We start from the raw sequence: 17503 nt of genomic DNA, 5'->3' as shown, positions 1-17503 counted from the left end.
GGCCAAGCACAGAGAGGGTGCTTATCTGCCGTATATATGCATCCCTATGAAACATGTGGACACTATTTCACCCCAGCCAAGATGCTTCTTCATAGCACCCAATTAAAGAAAAACTTACGCAACTCCATGGGGAGCATCAGCCTGCACGAAGACTTCAAAAGTAACTTTGTCATCATCTATAAAACCTTTATCAGGATCAGTCACTTCCTATAAAAAATAAGTAACAATATTCAACTTTCAGAAGAATGTATAAACATTTACTTAACTCCCAAAGAGTCAATTGCCCTAATCCCCTGCATTCAATGGATTAAAATCCTACTTTTAAAAACTCTCAATTTTGCTTCTAGTTTTAAAGTGCCTTGAGTTGTTTGAAATAACGTTCTCTGATCAGAAACGAGCCGAGGAGCCCCTTGGAAGGAACTCAGTGCCACGGTGTAGACAGCAGGAATCAGCACTGTGCATCTGGGTGTAAGGGCTCGGGGGCAGGGGGTGCTCTCACTCTGCTGCCTGCTCTAGTGGGTAAACCCCCCCAACTCCTTACAGAATGAGGCCAAGCTGACCTGACACAGGAATGAGTGAAGTTACACGAAACCGCCCAGCACTATGGTGGACGCGGACCCAGGGAAGAGGCCCATCAGTATTATTTATTCCAATACTTGCCATTAGGAAAGCTGCAAACTACCTTACAATCTTTGACTCAAAGCTGAGATTTGATTTCAGATACCTGCTGAAAAACCTAAGCTAGAAAAGTGGGGAAAACTATTTTCACAGATATCAGTCAACCTTATAAATAACTGGATTCTAAAATTAAGGAATCTGAATGAAAGAATTCAGGGAACAAGCATTAAAGTTCATATTATTCAGACTAAAACCACTGTCACTTACATTCCAGGCCATAAAATTTGAAAATCCCCAATCATTTTCTTTATGAAAGAACAAATGACTAATACGACGGCTGAATGACTTATCATCATCTCTGTAATTTATTATCTTCAGCACTGCTTGTGCATGACAAGACCACGACCTGTTTAAAAAAAAAAATCCAAGCCTTATTTGGTGTATTTAGCTGATGTCTATACATTTTTAAATACATTTAAAATATATACTAATACCAACACGTGAAAATTTTCACATTTCCATTTTCTTTTGGGGGTTTGGGTGGCTATTTACCCTTAAAGGAGAAAGAAGCTAAAAGGGTTCGGGGTGCCTATGTAATCTATCAATGAAGGTGTCACAATCACTGGTGGATCTCTGTATCAGTGTTTTAAATGCTTAAAAACAAACAAAAAAATACACTGCTTAGTAAATCTATTAAGTTAAAGGTTTAAAATAGGGCTTTTAAAATGAATAGTGACCACTAAACCCTGAAATCATTTAAGACTCTTTTGAAACAAGTGGTTAAGGAGGGATGTTTGCACTGTACTTTTTTTGCTTGCTTGGGATGCCTACCCTCACCAAGAGGTAGGGCTAGCACTGTTTCTCCAAACTACCAGTCAAGCTAAAGTGAACAAAACAAGCTTAGCCCAAATAGTCATCAGATCAGATGATGATGTGCACATGTGGAAGAAAAAGGAAAATCAGCCTCTCAATAGGAAATGGCTGCACCACACAGTTGGTTTGGTACGTTTTGGACATTAATGCAAACAGAGAAATAGAGTGAACTGGGTTCCCTGGGGCTTTATCCAGACACCAGGAGCCGATGTCCTTTGGGGAACAGCCCCAAAAGGCTCCAAAAGGCAACATTCGCAGTCCTTGTGGTCTCCCTGATGGAGTAAGGGACAGACAGACTGAAGACAACGATCCCCACCATCTGGAAAGATCTCTCAACCAGCTTTTGCTAAAAGTGGAAGAGTGACACAGCTGTTGTCAATGATGTTAAAGGGCGATTCATAAACTCCTGAGACCAAACCAATTGGTAGAACATTTGAAATAATCATGGAAATCTGAATCCCTTAGTCTACAGTTTCATCTGATTAGAAGCCTGAGATTTTATTCATTTCAAAGCATTTTATAATATACCTCTCATTTTAAAAAAATTTCTTCAAAATTTTTGAAGGCCCAAGTTATAAAAATCTCTATGTTTTACTTTGTTCTGAATAACTGATAAGAATGAGTTATCACACAAAGAAAAAAAGGTGGGCAGGTGTGTCAGCTTTAGGTTTTCCCTATAAAAACTACACTTTTCCCCTTGAGGAGTTGCCCTACAGGGTAAGAATTCAGCAAATCAAGCAGGTTAAACCCATGTGATTGGGTAATCCAGCAGGGCCCTAACTGGACGTTTTAGTAGATTCTACCACACAAACTTCCGTTTCTTATTTTCAAGGAATCTACTCTTTTCTGGTCTGGGGGTAATACCTTCCAGGGGGGTTGAAAGAAGGAAACATACTCCAACTTAAAACTAAAAGGGCTATGTAGAAGAAGCAAGGAAATTCAAAAGAGAAATTGAGTTAGGCTGGTAAGATCTGGTAGACAGTAACATCATGTAACTATCTGTGGGTATGCATTTCATCACTGAGGCCGTCTTACGTGGAATCAGATTCAGCATTGCACTGGAGAAAGAATCCTACGCTCTTTTGGTGTGGTCTGTCTGGATAAAAGCGTGGCATCACCATAATCTTCCATGGCAGATTTCGTACAAAACACGGAGGGCTCAGAACCGACTCACTCAGCCTGCTGAAGCGCTCCACGGTGAACTGAAAGGTGGCCTCAGAGCGCCAACTGGTGTCTGCAAGAAAAGGCTGCGTCAGTCACAGAGCCCTGGACACTCGGGGACAAACTGAAAGCACTGACAGAAACACGTAACGGCACAGTCTACACAACCACCATCTAACTGCTCATACTGCACTCTTCGGAAAAATGACAGTGCCATTCCCAACTTATCAGTAGCCTACAAGCATCAAGATGACATACAATTTCTCTATGAACGGATACTTCTTCAGGACATTCAAACCTCTCTCGGGTTCAGTATGTTAGGGGTGCCTATTCTACTACGTCTGAATTCACAAGTCATTCTGGGTAACAGGAGAGGGGAGATTTTGGAGAAAAGGAATAACAAGAAGGGTGTGTGGAGGGAAAGACTTGAGACTCAGGATTAGTCTGAAGGACAAGCAGAGCAGGTGCTGAAATGCCCAGGCACCTAAGGGCTCCGGGGTAAGTGGGAGACAGCCATGCATCCCCCTGGAAGCGCAGCACTGGTTAGAGGCAAAAAGATGGCTGAGAAGTTTAGCCTAAAAATAAACGTTAACTTCATTAGTTCACAATTTTTATGAAGTATCAGCCTGGACACTCTGCGGGGGATGATAAAAAATGGTATATTCTTTTCAACAGGAATAGTATAAATTGTTAGATGTTAGCAAGACTGAAGGTCAATCTAAGTAACCAACACTTCCTCTTCGCACACTTGTAACTGAAAGTCAGTTTTAAAACTTCATCTTTTATTGAGGATGACTATTCTTTTGCAAATGACTCCTGAGCTGTCAATTACAGCACTGACAATCCTGAAATGTTCAGGGCTTCCTACCTTTCTGAAGGAAGAATTCCACTCCACCCCACCCCCCACCCCAGCCTCCCAAGAAGTCACAGACGGACACTCCTATGAAATCTGCTAAACTGCTACAAAGCACTGTTTCCAAAGGCTTCCTCCCACTTTCTATACTACCTCCTGGTGGACTGAGAACAGTCCACAGACCAGCCAGGCCGCAGGTACACTCTAATACTCGGGGTGCTACAAGGCCACCTGTGGTTTAGAATCGGGTGTGGCTTTGCGCCCTTCCTGGCCCTCAGGCTCCCGAAGCACAAAGGGGGACTTGCAGGTCTGAGTGACGGAGGCACAGGCCTCAGTGAGAACACGCCCCCATCCTCCTTGCCCCCAGACCCCAAGGCAGGCACCAAACCTCTCTAAAGTACCACTCCTCAGTGAACAGAAATTGCTGGAAGTTTGCGACTAACTGAATCTGTTCTTTAAAAACATGTCCATCAGTCCTCATGAGAGGGTGGTGTTTACCAAAGCTACCAACAAAATCCAACAGCTTTGTATAACAGGTATCACTTGACCTCTAAAGAAAATCATCCCACATCTTTTTCCTCCAGTCACCCTGCTCTGCAGAGGCCCTTCGGAAGGAAAAGCTGCTTCAGGCCTCTTCAACAGTAGGGATCCCTTTAATCCCTTTGAGGGGCAAAAGTCTACAACCAGGCAAAAGACATATTCAAGGGAGGAATAGCTGGGATGGCTCAGGAGAAAAGTTACCATGTTTTACAGACAACACAAACACACCTGAGCAGCACCTAAATCCTGCAAGGGAAGTCAGGGCCGATGCGAATTCCCCCTTTATAGGAGTGGAAACTGTGGCTCCTTGAGGTTAAATTACAGCTTCTCAGTAATGTTTTACACAAAGAGGGTCTCAACATGTAAAATTTGTTGACGCTAACGTAATGATCCTGTCTTTATTTTTTTAAACATTATTCCCTAGAGTTTGAGACAGCACTCATGAAACCAGGTTCCAATAAAACTAGAGCATTGGCACACCTGCTCTATACAGGCTGAGGACCTGTACAAAAGAGTGGCAAAATGAAAGTCAATGCAGAACTCTCACTCCTGGAATCTACAAGTACCAATGTTAAGCTTCTCTTCTAATCACCTATTTTGTTTCCAGATACAATTCTGCTCTTTGTAGGATGAGAGTTTTTAAGTACACAAAATGGATACATACAAATGCTTTTTTGTTCTTCAACCCCAAACTTTAGTCGAATTCCTGAATTATTCTTCTAATTATTAAAGAGGACCAAATTATAGTGAAACTCAGTGTGGCACTAAACTCAAAGAAGAGGCAAATCCCCCGAAGGCAGAGCAGCCTTTCTGCAGTCTGTGCCCCTCTGTGCGGCCCCACGCGGGCACCCAGTGTCTCGCCCCATCTGCGGAGTTACCCACTAGAGACTGCTACCCCACGTTCAAGGCCCATTCTTAGAAGAGACCCATCTTGTGAAATATGCTAATCAGCAAATATAGTATGAGACTTCATGGGAATTTTTCCACCTTTCTGTGAGTCTCTATTTCAAAACAGAAATTTCTAAAAGAAGAGCACTGGGGATTAGCAGGGGTACCGTGCACCCTGAAGCACTAGTACCTCCTCCCAGCAGAGCCTCTCACCTGCCCTGGACACCACCACCAACTACAGAGCATGTCCCTTCAGCTGCAGAGGACGAGTCTGCCTGGATAGCCCACCACCTTCCCTTTCTGCACCCCGACCTCCCACGGCCAAAAAGAAAAAGAAAACTGGAGGTAGCAGCAGCAGGAGCTACGGTATAGCCCAAAGCAACCGCTGTGTCCATCCTTTTCACACTAATCTACCTTTGCAGGCGAAAGGCCAACGCACTGGCCTGGGCTTCAGTTACATGAGGAAATGAGAGGAAGACATAATACTTTGGGGGTTGTTTGTTTTTAAATTTTTATTGCATTCAGACATACACAACTCGGAATTTCCCATTTTAACCATTTTCAAAAGTATGCTTTGGGTTTTTGGGTCACAAAGGTTAGACAGTTAATTTTCCCAGTGACTCTCGCAGAAATTTTAGCAACTCTCAACTGTTCGTTATAATACAATTCTTTGCAAGTCCTAACTAACCCCCCCCCCCAAATTACTTTTGTTTCACAGGTACCAACCAACAATCTAAATCTAGAGCCGTAGCAGTTGCGTTTGCTCTAAAAACTTCTCTTGTCATTCAGGACAAATGGTAAACAAAAAACCAAATTCAAAGTAGAATAACCAGGTCTGACTAGAAAATGATTCTGATTCCTGCCCCATAATTCTGTGTAAACAGGTTTAACAAATGCTCTCTACCATCACTATACATTTTTCTAATCTCGCTGTGTTGTTAGCTATTTAACTTCTTTTGGATGGGCAAGCTATTTAACTTCTTATACAAGAAATTTCCCACACAAGGAAGGTTTCTTTGCAAAACTGATAATTTGGATACAAAAAAAATTTCTAAACCAGGATTCCCACATGTGTGCCCTCGTTTGATATATTAATCGCAAATGCAGGGAAAGGGGGTTTTGAAGTCAGTCTGGAAATCATTAATCAAAAAGAAAAATCTTCAGGACAGATAAGGTTAACATACTAAAGGCTCTGAAAAGTACTGCAATCAAGAAATTTGTTTAACTGAGCACTCCTCCAACTTTCCAGAATTCTCAACTTTTATACACTGCATCCTGAAGTGTTCCACAATATACATGAACTTGGAAAATGCCCGAAACTGAGAATTCTACTCCTAGAAGCAGAACAATCTCCCTCCTATTCTCCTCCCCAAAAAAGGAGGGTTAGAAAAGGAAGAAAAAGTTTGTATGTGCTGGGGGTGGGGAATGCACAAACTAAATACGTGACCTGCTAGGAAGGTTTGCCCTGCCATTAAATAGATAGGATTCTTACCACTCTTACTCCTTCCACCTTTCAAAAGGCACCTAAAATTCCAAAGCAAGAAGGTGGCAATGAATTCCCATTTGGGAATTCACACAAATGCATCTCTATGATCAGATCTTATGCTTTGGAACCATAATTTACTACTAGTAAGGTATGCCTCAAAGGAAGGGGATTTTACCTGTGTTATGCCTTCCTACTAGTGGTGCTCAACCAAGGTGACTGTGTCCCCCCAGCCGACATGTGACAACATCTAGAGACAGTTTTGGTTTCCACAACTGGGGGTATAGGGGATGAAGCTGGCACCCTATGACGCAAAGGACAGCTTCTAGAACAGAGACTTATATACAGCCCGAAATGTGAACGGTGCCGAGGCTGAGAAGCCCCGCCTTAGACCTACACCTTGCCCCTAACACTCCGGCTCAAATTCCGTGCGGAAATATCAGTATGAGTCTGCTCCGTGGAACTACATGGGTGCCCTGTCCGAGTCAGTTACTGTTCCATGCGCGACCAGAATCGGTCCTGACACAGACACCTGGAACAGCAGTCCTGGCCAAGCCTTCCAGACTGTGTCCTTGCCATCTTTTCGGCATCTCTGGTGACTGGAACAAAACCACGAAAAGCCCAACAACCAAGGAGACCACACCCGCACCAGTGCCCTCGGTCTGAGTGGAAAGCGCGCTCCACAGGTAACAAAGCAGCGGGTTTAGACCACGCCTCTTTACCTTCCTCAGATATTGCCTCAGCCAGCTGCCAGGGGGTAAACCGCACTGTGAGAGAACTCTCAACTACGGCTGCAGTTTCTCATGGAGGCTGAACTTTTGGCAGGAGGTCTGAACAGCAGTCCTTCTGGTGGTGCAGCCCGTGACTGATGGTTTCTTTCAACTGCCCCGTTACTCCCCTGGGAAGGACACAACCCTCATGAGGATTGATGGACATGCTTTTGACAGAACATGGTTTCATATTACACTGCAAGATTCCAGGGGCTGCATTAAGTGATTCCTGGCTGCTGGCTACCTTTTCAAAATTTTGACCTGGCAAATATACAGGTCACATAATCTGGTAAATTATATAGAAGAAACATCCTCGAAAGAGAAACAGGATTTCCTAGGCACAAATGTCCATGCATGTGCATATGCTTTTACAAATAGAAACTACAGACCAAAAGTTAGTGTGGGAAAATGAAGTCCAAAGCCCGAATTTGATTTCACACCTAACGGGAGTGGGGAGGAATTATCAGCTACAAACAACTGATATACACACTGCAATGAGAATGCAATGGAAAGCCAAGTTCCAAAGTCTAGAAGTATCTTGCTGCAAACAAAAAGGAAAGGAGAGTAAGCAGTGGCTGAAAAACTGCAGGAGTGAGTAAACACCATCTTTACAAACTCACCTAGGTTGGGAGAATCAACTTACCTTGAAATGTGAAGGTAACCTTGAAACTCAAAACCAAAAGACTCCTAAATTTTCCTGATACAACCTGAAAACTAGCTTCTCTTAAGAAACCCAGAAGCACAACGAATTAACATGGCTCGCACCTGCCTGTACTTCTGCCCACCATGTTTAACGAGCCCAGCATGTCACTCACCATCCTCCATGTCTTCCTCAGTGGTGGTGTGTCCATCGCTCATGGCTACATTTCCATTGATAACAGGGTTTTGAGTAATTCTTGGTGGGTCATCAGTATCTCCAGCTTTAAATAAAACAAAGAAATTCAAATGCTTTTACCTCTGTCCATGGATTAATTGAAAATATATCTATATTTGATGATTTCCAGTCATCACTGAGTTTCAATTTTACCATTAAAAAATATTCCAACCCCCAAAAATATTCTAACCCACAAAAATTCTAACCCAAAAAGTATGTACTATGATGCTGACTATAAATATGAACCTTTCCTATTTTCAATATGCTAAATGAAACTTAAACACAGGCTGTATCACATGATCTGCTCCATGGGCAGCACTGTATTTTATGTAGATTTTTTGTTTAACCGTTATTCTAGGATGGCTTTCTAATACTCTTTGCTTTAAAAACCATTATAATTGATACGGAAAGTAAAAATTTCACATCATCATTTTGAAACAGATTTCCTACACATTAAAAATCAATCAAAGAAAATTTACTGAGGTATGCTAAACATATACACAAAGCAACAAACATTAAAACTTTTCACATTGTACCCATGTTAGTGTGCCTTAAAAATTTCAACCTATTATTTTCAAACGGTCAAAGGAGAATTACTGAAAATTTAAGTATAAATCCATGCAATCACAAAGACTGGAGTATAGGGGGCAACAAGGCACTGGGGGGAGGTCTTGCTGTGGATGGCGTGTATAGAGTCTGGAAAGGAAAGAGAAACAGATTTTGTGGTTCTAAGTGCTTGCTGACATCTGGCTTAAAAAATGACATATAATCAGGTTCAAAACTTTTAAATGAAGTTTGTCCTGGTAACCGTAAGGCATGAACTCCAGATTTTAAAATATAATCTTCTCTTACACCAACACAGATCAATTAATTAACAGGAGGAAAACTAAGGCAAGACCAAGACTTAAATTGAGTCTACTGGCCAAGAGGGCTACAATTCGCATTCAATCTCACTGTTTTTCTTCCTCAGACTGGAAAAGCTTGCTTGTTAAAACTGCTTCTGATGATAGTGTGAGTTATTGATTATATAACAAGAATGGAATGATCATATGATAAGAATGTTTGTGTTTGTATGTGGTTATGTATCATAAATAAAAATTTTTTTAAAAAAAGTAAGGGAGGGGTAAGGGGTATGGTATGTATGAATTTTTTTCTGTTGTCTTTTTATTTCTTTTTCTGAATTGAAGCAAATGTTCTAAGAAATGATCGTGATGATGAATATGCAACTATGTGATGATATTATGAATTACTGATTATATATTGTAGAATAGAACGATCATGTTAAGAATGTTTGTGTTTCTTTGTTGTCATTTCTTAAAAAAAAATTAAAAATTAATTTCAAAATTTTAAAAACTAAAAAAAAAACAAACAACTATTTCTGGTCCCCATGGTGCCTCTTCCAGCTTTCCCTGGTATCACACACTCCAATAGCAATTAAGCGTCAGCTAAACAGGAGATCAGTTTTTTAAATAGCTAGGTGGGTGTGTGCTTGTCATCAAGTTTCAGAGCCTTTCTCCCATGCGGACCAGCCCTTGGTGTGGTTCAGCACCACGGAGAGCAACCCTCCACAGGCTGGGCGCTCCCCAACCCCAACAATCCGGACCCCTCCTAAGACTTCCCAAGTACCTGGCAGCATAGAAATCAGTCTTTCCTCGCCTCTGAACAATCTCAAAACATTTTAGAGATCATTTAAAGCCAAGAGGTTTTGCCACCTAAATTTAGACAGAGATGTTTAAGATCACTTCCAATCCTGATAGTTTGTTGTTTTATTAAATATTAACATTTACTTAAAAATGTTTTGAGGGAAAAAAATCCTATCAAGGATTTAAATTATGCCACATTCCAATGGAATATTATGCAGTAGTTTGAGTATGTTTTCAGTTTTCAATGCATCTATACGGAAAAAAAAGAATCAAGATTCCAAGCAATGTGATCCACATGCAATCTTTGTTATAAAAGGTGAGAGGAGTATGCAGGCACACACTCATACTATGTGAATGTCCTATAAATCTTTAAGTAACCTGCTTTAAGTGTACCTGGTTACACTCAGCCCAAGTCCGTCCTACTACAACTGCTTTAAAACGTGATTTATAATGCACAAATGCAAAAATGACAGAATTTCCTGCAAAGAAACAAGAATCACATCTAAAACTAGGATGATAAATAAATGGAAGCAAACTAAATGGTGGTGAGTCAACTGTACAACTGACCCATAATTCTCAAGCAGAGACAAAGTTTAGGGTTTCATGAGTTCCAATAAAATCAGATTATAAAATCAAACGAGGCCCCGCACTAAGAGAGTAGAGTAAGATGCTTCAAGGGCTCCATCCTCTGGCAGCAGCTTTGAGCAACCAGCAAAAACTGGCAGAAACATCTTTCTCCAATTTCCAGAACACAGTTGAAGGACTGCAGAGCAAGCCCTGAATCAAGAAAGAGGCAAACTGGAAGATCTGGAAACAATGTAAAAAGGGCTCCCACAAGCCAAAAATGAGAATTTGAGGAACAAAATAAGTAACTGATCAAGCAAACTGAATATTTATACATTCATGTTTCAACAATAAAAACACAAAAAGCTAAATTTAAAAAGGGACCCAAAACCCTAACCAACACCATTGCTGTTAACCCTAAAGAGCACCCAGGACTCTATGTGAGAGCCTACAAAAGCTACACGGACTAGGGTTACTCTGCAGAAACCTAACACCTTCAGATGGTTCCTAGGCCACGGAGGTCATGAAACCCAGAGCCTCTGTAAGAACAACTAGTTCCATCTCCCATCCCATATTGTCGACACACCTCTTCAACATGAAAAAAGTTAGAATGGGCATAACGCAAATAGCACTAAAGATTGGGAGAAGGATCAAAGGAGAAGGAGGAGTTATAAAGAGAAGATACGATTTAACAAACGAGTATGACTGCCGAATCATTATATTGTTATTTCTCGTCAGTGTTCAGTTTCTTGGAGCAGCTAGAAGGAAAAACTTGAAATAGTGGAACTGTAACCCACATCAACAGATTTCAATGATTAATGACGATTCAACAGATTTCAATGTTTTATAACTACTTGCTGAAATGTACTTAGAAATTTATTTCTTTTTTTATATATATGTTATATTTCACATTAAAAATGTTAAGGAAAAAAGAAAGAGTCACTTTCTGCTATGTAATATTCCATTGGAATATGGCATAACTTGTTTAATAATCCTTCATAGGATTTTTTTTTCCCTTAAAACATTTTTTAAGTGGAATTCAGATCTTCTGACCCCTGGCTGGCCTCTCCCCTATCACCAGCCCAGCACAGGAGGGAGCTGGCCCACTGCTCCCAGACAGATTCCTGCTCTTGTGCACCCATTACGTATATATGACTCAATCTGTCTGGGGGTAGCCTGAGAGACTTGCTGTCCCAGAACCTGCCCTACATGCAAAAGGCAATTACAGAGCTCGCCTCTCCTACAGAACATACTGGGAGAGAGGCAGTCAAGTTGTGCTGACTGGGGCAAGGGACTGCTGGCTGTAGGACATGCAGTGCAGTGCCAAGGACTATGAAGAAATTCCTAGGGGAGAGGAGACATTTGTACCCTTGAACAGTAGAATTCCCAGGGCCACATGTGTATGCCTGAGACAAGGGGCATGCACAGATAGTATCAGAAAGGCCCCTATGCTTCGGCCTTGAACTATTCTCTAAACTCACTGTAAGGATAAGCCCTGAAGGAGAGTACTTCACAGGTCAGTCTACAGAGTTGGAGAAGCTGTAAAGGTACCCTCCTTTCTTCTCTCTTATTTTTTCTGTTGGCTCCTGGCATTCAAAGTTCTGTTATAACACTAACTGGACACATCATTAAGAAACAGGTACCTCGGGTTCTAAATCCAAGCAACATGTTACAATGCATTAAAATGGTCCAGGTTTCAACAAAAGGTGACCAAACACATATAAAAACAGGAAGCAATGGCTCCAGCAAAAGAGCAGATTAAAGAATTAGAAACCACTGATAAAGAAGACCAGATGTGAAACATAGCAAAGGACCTTTTAAAAATGGTTCTGAACAATGACAACGATTAAATGTACAAATATAAGGATGTTTTTGCATTAGAGAGAACAAATGAATGTCAACATTGCAAGGTGTTGAAAATGGGATGGCATACAGGGAAAAAAATACAATCAGTGCAAACCAGGGTCTAAAGTTAACAGTAATACTGTAATCTGAGTCCAGTGAATATAACAAAGGCAGTAAGCCAAAACCAAATGTCAATAAACGGGGATATGGGAGAGTGGCAAGGGATTCTCTGCAGAAGAAAAGGAAATGTTCTCATACAGACTGCGGTGGTGAAGGCATGGTATGAGATTACACCAGGAATGATGTGTGAATAAAACTGTTTAAAAATGAACAGAAAGGTACCAGCGCTGGAGGAAATGTGGAGATGTACCTGTTCACTGTCAGCAGGGAGGCAGAGTGGTGCAGCCAGCCCCTCCAGAGAGCAGTGTGGTGGCAGCGTAGGAGGCTAGGGGTGGGGTTACCATATTATCCTGCAATCCTGTTGCTAGGTGTATACTTGGAGGAACTGAGAGTAGGGACACAATGGACACTTGCATGCTGGTGTTTACAGAGGCAGGATGGAGTTGGTCTAATGGTATAAGGAATGGAAGGGGGAATTGTGGTACATACATACAATGGCCTAATGAGCGGCTGCAAGAACGGAGCTGTGAGGCATGCAACCAGGTAAATAAACCTTGAGGACAGTATATTGAATGCAATTTCAGAAACAAAAAGACAAATGTTATCATGGCTCACTCATATGGATGAATTATAATGTATAAACTCTGAGAACTGAAGTCGAGAACATGGGTTATCACATCGGGGCCTATTATAAAGGGTCCCAGATTGTAAGCCCTTATAGCAGTCACATATATCCTGGAGTTATAACTGTTTTTTCTAAATTCTGAGATGCTGAGTAATTTGTATGACCTGGTCGTTCCCTGCAACTTCGGGTATTTGTGTGACACCTGAAACTCGGAGTTAGAATTCCGAAGCTGTGAAAGACAGCATGTTTAAAAAGCTGTATAAGTGATCAGACTTCGTCTAGAGATGTAAATGAAGTTAATCTGGATAGGCCTAAGGTAAATTAGAATACAGGGTAAAGGATGATATGGTCTCTATTTTAAAACTTCAACTTCTGTGTGAGATAAAAGAGATACTTATTTGGTGCAAAATTTATATTTGGGGTAGCACACTATCTGATTTAACTAGTATGGTCAATTTATTCAAACATATAATGACATGGGATCTTGAATAAGGAGTGAGATCCTAATGGTTTCAATAGGTTAGCGTAATGCCCCAATACATCTCTCTTTTGTTGCTCACATGTGGCCTCTTTCTCTATGCCAACTCAGCAGGTGAATGCACAGCCCTGTCCCCGAAGTGGGGACATGACTCCCAGGGGTGTAAATCTCCCCGGCAATGTGGGACGTGACTCCTGAGAATGAGCCAGGACCCAGCATTGTGGGATTGAGAAAGCCAAGAGGGGTAAGAAAGAAACGAGACAAAATAAAGGTTCAGTGGCTGAGAGATTTCAAACAGAGTCAAGAGATTATTCTGGATGTTATTCTTATGCATTATACAGATTTCTCTTCTTACTTTTTAGAACAGCTAGAAGGAAATACCTGAAACTGCTGAACTACATGTATTCCAGTAGCCTTGATTCTTGAACACGACTGTATACCTATATAGCTTTTATAATGTGACTGTGTGTTTATGAAAACCTTGTGTCTGATGCTCTCTTTGGAGTATGGACAGAAAAACATAAAGACAAAAAAACAAATAAATAATGGGGAAGGAGAGTAAGGGGTAAAAAGAAAAATTGGAAACAGTGTAATACTAGTGTAGGCAATGACAGGGAGGGGTAAGGGGCATAGGATATGTAGGGTTCTTCTTTTTCTAGAGTGATGCAAAAGATCACGATGATGAATACACAACTATGTAATGACACTGATTGTAAACTTTAGATATACTGTATGGAATATTAAAAATACTAAAAAGAAAACAAGCCAGGAGAGGTTTAACAGCATACTAAAGTTGACAGAAGAAAGAATCAGTGACGTGAAGAAAAGAGAATTGCACTCAATGGGTCTGAGGAACAGAAAGAGGGAAAAAGAAACATAAACAGAGCCTGAAGAAGCTGTGGGACACCACCAAGCATACCGATATACACATTATGGGCACCCCACAAGAAGAAAGCAAGGGACAGAGAAAATACTCAAAGAAATAATAGGTGAAAACTTTCCAAATTGAATGAAAGACATCCAAGATGCTGTACCAAGTTATAACCAAACTGCCAAAGGCCAAACAGAAAAGATACTGAAAGCCGCCAAAGCAGCAGTGTGTCAGGTACAAGGGAGCCTTGAGAAGTTTAAGTGTCTGTTTCTCATCAGAAACCATGAGGCAAGAAGACAGGAGGAGGACATTCTAAAGTGCTGAAAGCCAAAAATTGCTAACCAAGAATTTTGTACCTGGCAAAACTGCCTTTCAAAAAGGAGGATGTTCTTCCCGGTCAAGATGGCGGCTTAACAACGTGCGTGTTTTAGCTCGCCCTCCAGAACAACTACTAAATAACCAGAAACAGTACAGAACAGCTCCTGGGGCCACATCAGTGACCGGACACACAGCGTACCCCAGTCTGGACCAACTGGACCGGCTGCGAGCACCCCCCAGAAACGTGAGTTCCCAAAGCTGCGGCGGCCAGCACCCTCCCCCACAGGCCGCTTCCCAGAGGGGAAAGGAAAGGACTTTACCAGCAGCAGGGACTACTGGGCACAATCAAACGCCAATTGTGGAACTAATTAACAAATTCTGACTGCTAAAAATAGGCCCCCAGCTTAGGTGAACCTGATCAAAGTGGAGGTTGCTCATTTTTGCCCCAGCGCCAAGGGACAGGGCTGACAGAAAAAGGGGGAAAAAAAAAGGAAACAGAGGTTTTTGTGGCTGTATATCTACAAAGGCTTGACTACCTCTGGATACAGCGGCAGGACTTTTCAGGCTGCAACTGCCCCAGGCATAGGCAGAAGTGAGCTCTTTTGGGGGCTTGTCTGGAGCCTGTGCCTTCCCCACGGGAGGGGTGAAGCCCCACCCAGGTGGAATCCCTCCATCAAGGAATTCAGACATCAGGACTTGGTAATTTGAAGCCATTAAAACCAGCCTACAACCTCTCCTCTGTCTCCACCATGCCCCCAGCAGGGAGAGTCTACCAAAGTTAAAGGTACCACATCATCTTACGCTGGTGGGACTTGCAGTCAGACAAGCGTCACACACAGGGCAGGATAAGAAAAACAGAGTCCAAAGACTTCACAGGAAAGTCTTTCAACCTGCTGGGTCTCACCCTCAGGGAAAACTGACGCAGGTGACTCTTTCCTCCTGATAGGAGGCCAGTTTGGTCAGGGAAAATCTGGCTGGGGTCTATAATATCTAAGTAGACCCTCCTAAGTGTGTGTGTGGGGGGAAAGGCACCACACAAGCAGGGCAAGAAGCAAGAAGCAAGAAAACAAGAACTGAAAAATTCTCCTCTGTTAAACAAAACTTAAGCTAAAGGTCCAGATAAAGCTGAACTGAACGTCAAAGAACAGATAGACAACAAATTCATCCAGCAAGAAAACCCTAGATAAAAGAAGTGAAAGCAATCTCCAGAATAAACTAATTAAGGTAACTAAATGCCTAGATGCCAGCAAAAAATAACATCACACTAGGAAAATTGAAGATATGGCCCAGTCAAAGGAACAAACCAACAATTCAAATGACTACAGGAGCTGAAACAATTAATTCAGAATGCACAAACAGACATGGAAAACCTCATCAAAAACCAAATCAATGAATTGAGGGAGGATATAAAGAAGGTAAGGAAAGAACAAAAAGAAGAAACTGAAAGTCTGAAAAAACAAATCACAGAACTTATGGGAATGAAAGACACAGTAGAAGAGATGAAAAAAACAATGGAAACATACAATGGTAGATTTCAAGAGACAGAACATAGGATTTCAAAACTGGAGGACAGAACATCTGAAATCCGACAAGAAACAGAAACTATAGGGAAAAAAATGGAAAAATATGAGCAGGGACTCAGGGAATTGAAAGACAATATGAAGCGCATGAATATACGTGTTGTGGGTGTCCCAGAAGGAGAAGAGAAGAGAAAAGGAGGAGAAAAACTAATGGAGGAAATTATCACTGAAAATTTCCCAACTCTTATGAAAGACTTAAAATTACAGATCCAAGAAGTACAGCGCACCCCAAAGAGAATAGATCCAAATAGACATACTCCAAGACATTTAATAATCAGAATGTCAGAGGTCAAAGCGAAAGAGAGGATCTTGAAAGCAGCAAGAGAAAAGCAATCCATCACATACAAGGGAAGCCCAATAAGACTATGCGCAGATCTCTCAGCAGAAACCATGGAGGCGAGAAGACAGTGGGATGATATATTTAAATTATTAAAAGAGAAAAACTGCCAACCAAGAATTCTACATCCAGCAAAACTGTCCTTCAAAAATGAGGGAGAAATTAAAACATTTTCAGACAAAAAGTCACTGAGAGAATTTGTGCCCAAGAGACCAGCTCTACAAGAAATACTAAAGGGAGCACTAGAGACAGATATGAAGACAGAAGAGAGAGGTGTGGAGAAGAGTGTAGAAAGGAAGACTATGAGTAAAGGTAAAAAGAAGGAAAATTAGATAGGACATATAAGATCCAGAAGGCAAAATAGTAGAAGAAAGTACTACCCATGCAGTAATAACACTGAATTTTAATGGATTAAACTCTCCAATCAAAAGATATAGTCTGGCAGAATGGATTAAAAAACAGGACCCATCTATATGCTGTCTCTACTCAAAGGACACGAGGCCAAGGACACAAATGGACATTTACACACCAACGTTTATAGCAGCATTATTAACAATTACCAAGAGATGAAAACAGCCAAAATGTCCATCAACAGACAAGTGACTAAACAAACTGAGGTATATACATACGATGGAATATTATGCAGTTGTAAGACAGAATCAACTTATGAAGCATGTAATAACATGGATGGACCTTGAGAACATTATACTAGCCAAAAACTAAAGGACAAATACTGTATGGTCTCACTGATATGAACTGACATTAGTGAATAAACTTGGAATATGTCACTGGTAACAGATCATCAGGAGATAGAAATAGGGTAAGATAGTGGGTAATTGGAGCTGAAGTGATACAGACTGTGCAACAGGACTGGATACAAAAACTCAGAAATGGACTGCACAATACTACCTAACTGTAATGTAATTATGTTAAAACACTGAATGAAGCTGCATGTGAGAATGATAGAGGGAGGAGGGCTGGGGACATAAATGAAAACACAAAGAAAGACAGATGTCGAGATGGTATAATCTAGGAATGCCTGGAGTGTATAATAATAGTGAA

The 17503-nt window shown here is 41.3% G+C and overlaps 1 protein-coding gene across 3 annotated transcripts in view; it reads right to left on the bottom strand.

Moving 5' to 3' along the window:
- Positions 1-17503, bottom strand: part of USP7 (ubiquitin specific peptidase 7) — a 79274-nt gene that overhangs the window by 30803 nt on the left and 30968 nt on the right. For 2 of the 3 annotated variants that reach the window (XM_077141852.1, XM_077141853.1), the window contains exons 2-5: positions 8002-8106; positions 2527-2725; positions 886-1024; positions 119-207 (exon numbers count right to left, since the gene is read on the bottom strand). In XM_077141852.1, the coding sequence (XP_076997967.1) occupies positions 119-207; positions 886-1024; positions 2527-2725; positions 8002-8106 (532 nt within the window). Of the gene's footprint in view, positions 1-118; positions 208-885; positions 1025-2526; positions 2726-7138; positions 7315-8001; positions 8107-17503 lie in introns of those variants that run through there. The other variant, XM_077141854.1, reaches the window with a different exon arrangement.

The sequence above is a fragment of the Tamandua tetradactyla genome, chromosome 23 (assembly GCF_023851605.1).
Source record: "Tamandua tetradactyla isolate mTamTet1 chromosome 23, mTamTet1.pri, whole genome shotgun sequence".
NCBI lineage: Eukaryota > Metazoa > Chordata > Mammalia > Pilosa > Myrmecophagidae > Tamandua > Tamandua tetradactyla.
The sequence above is the reverse complement of the archived record's forward strand: the minus strand, read 5'-3'. Positions and strand labels throughout refer to the sequence as shown.